Source organism: Myotis davidii, unplaced genomic scaffold, assembly GCF_000327345.1.
Source record: "Myotis davidii unplaced genomic scaffold, ASM32734v1 scaffold129, whole genome shotgun sequence".
Classification (NCBI taxonomy): Eukaryota; Metazoa; Chordata; class Mammalia; order Chiroptera; family Vespertilionidae; genus Myotis; species Myotis davidii.
Genome location: NW_006383019.1, coordinates 1,275,420 through 1,277,154, shown reverse-complemented (window position 1 = coordinate 1,277,154; position 1,735 = coordinate 1,275,420). Strand labels below are relative to the sequence as shown.

At 55.9% G+C, this 1,735-nt stretch overlaps 1 protein-coding gene across 1 annotated transcript in view; it reads left to right on the top strand.

Annotated features, from left to right (window-relative positions):
• Nucleotides 1-1,735, top strand: part of LOC102775327 (multidrug and toxin extrusion protein 1) — a 35,745-nt gene that overhangs the window by 22,944 nt on the left and 11,066 nt on the right. Inside the window, exons 12-13 of the mRNA XM_015558352.1 lie at nt 79-152; nt 1,376-1,473. Of these exons, the coding sequence (XP_015413838.1) occupies nt 79-152; nt 1,376-1,473 (172 nt within the window). The remainder of the gene's footprint in view (nt 1-78; nt 153-1,375; nt 1,474-1,735) is intronic.

The following is a 1,735-nucleotide window of genomic DNA, read 5'->3' as shown; positions in this document are numbered from 1 at the left end:
GTCTGCGCGGGACCGCCGGGCCCGGCCCAGGGGCCTCCTTTCTCATGGGGCTGTTTTTCTCTTGTTTTCCCTCCAGAGCTCTTTGCGGTAGCCTTTTGTGTCCTGCTGTTAAGCTGTAAGGACCTTGTGGGGTACATTTTCACGACTGACCGGTGAGTGCCAAGAGGGGAAACTTATGGTAGAGACAGGGCTGGGCAGGTGCCGCCACGCTGGGCCCCTGGGGCCTTGCTCTTGGCCGGTTCCTGCGTCATTTGCAACATCAGAAGCTCATTGGTGTTCCCTGGGGATGGACGGGTGGGGACCAGTGTCCTGGCGTTGGTGGTGGCACACGCTCTGGCGCCCAAGGTACGCGTGTGTTTTCAAGGAGGAAACTCCTTTTTGGTCCCATTGATTGCATTTTCGGTTAATTATTTTGTTCCCATGACAAAAATCGCCGTGATAGCTCAGCGTGGGCCGGAGCGCCTGGTGCGTAGTGTTCACACAAGACCCCTGTCAGCAGGCGGAAGTTAAGGTCGCACCATGGGCTGTCTGTGAAGGCTGCGCCCTCTGACCGATCACCCGGGCAGAAGTCTTACCCGAGGGGCACCCTCCACGGTGCTGGCGCTCTCAGCCCGAGGCCAGCTGGGCATTTCTCTGTGGCTAGACTGTGGGCTACCTCTTCTCTGGGACTTTTCGTCAGCAGTTACACAAGCGAGCCGACTGCGTCATGGAGGCACAGAGCAGGCGGAGGGACGGGACCGGCCTTTGGCCGGTCCTCCAGGGACTGGTCAGCTCGGTCTCTCGGGTTCCCGTGGGCAGCTGGGCTGTCTAGCTGTCACTCCCTTCAGGCTGAGTGGAAAGGCAACCGCAGGCACTCATTCTCTCCGGGGACCAGAGTCCTTCATCAGGTGTGCTCGCTGCACTGAGGCTTCGGCGGGAAAGGGCGTTCGGTCCAGAAACCGGGCAGAGCAGGAAAACGAACGGGAAGCAGGAGGCTCACGGCCGGTGCCTTGATGAGATGAGAAGACACCACTGAGAACATGCAGAAGTGGTAGGGGGGCCGGGTTGCTGGGCCTGGCGGAGGCGAGCACAGGTCCCAGCGATGACACGCACCCTGGCCTGACGGGGAGGGACGGAGAGCGCCTCACAAAGCCGGGACGCAGCGGTCACGTTCACGCACAGGCCTGAGTAAATGTGAAAATCCTGGAGGAAAAGATAATTTTCTAGGAAAATAATTTATCAGAACTTGCCCTAGACAACATAGAAGGTCTACAAAGATGGATTTCCTTAGAAGAAACTCTTTAGAATTTCAACATCACCAACCCAGAGGGTTCCAGAGGAGGATTGATAAAACCTCTAAAACCTAGAGGGCGGCGAGGTCTCTGAGCCGTTCCAGGAAGCAGGAAGGGACAGTCCACACCCTGCCGATGAAGCGAGCGGACATCGGCACCAACTCCGACCAAGGCAGCACCGCCAGGAAGCGGCACAGCCGTCGTCACTGACTGATGTGAACTTTAAAATCCAAAGCAAGTACTGGTGGACAGGATTCAGCAGCACATCCAACAGCACAGTTTGATGGAATGTAAAGGGCATGGAGTGTGTTAGGTGGACAATGAGAGTGCAGCGCATCGTATAGCGAATGCTGCAATATGAAATGGCAGAGTCTAGAAGGGGAAAATAGGAATATATATTTGTATTTCCTATTTTTCATAAACACTGAGCTAATACAGACAGTGATGGAATTGTTGCCGGTTGC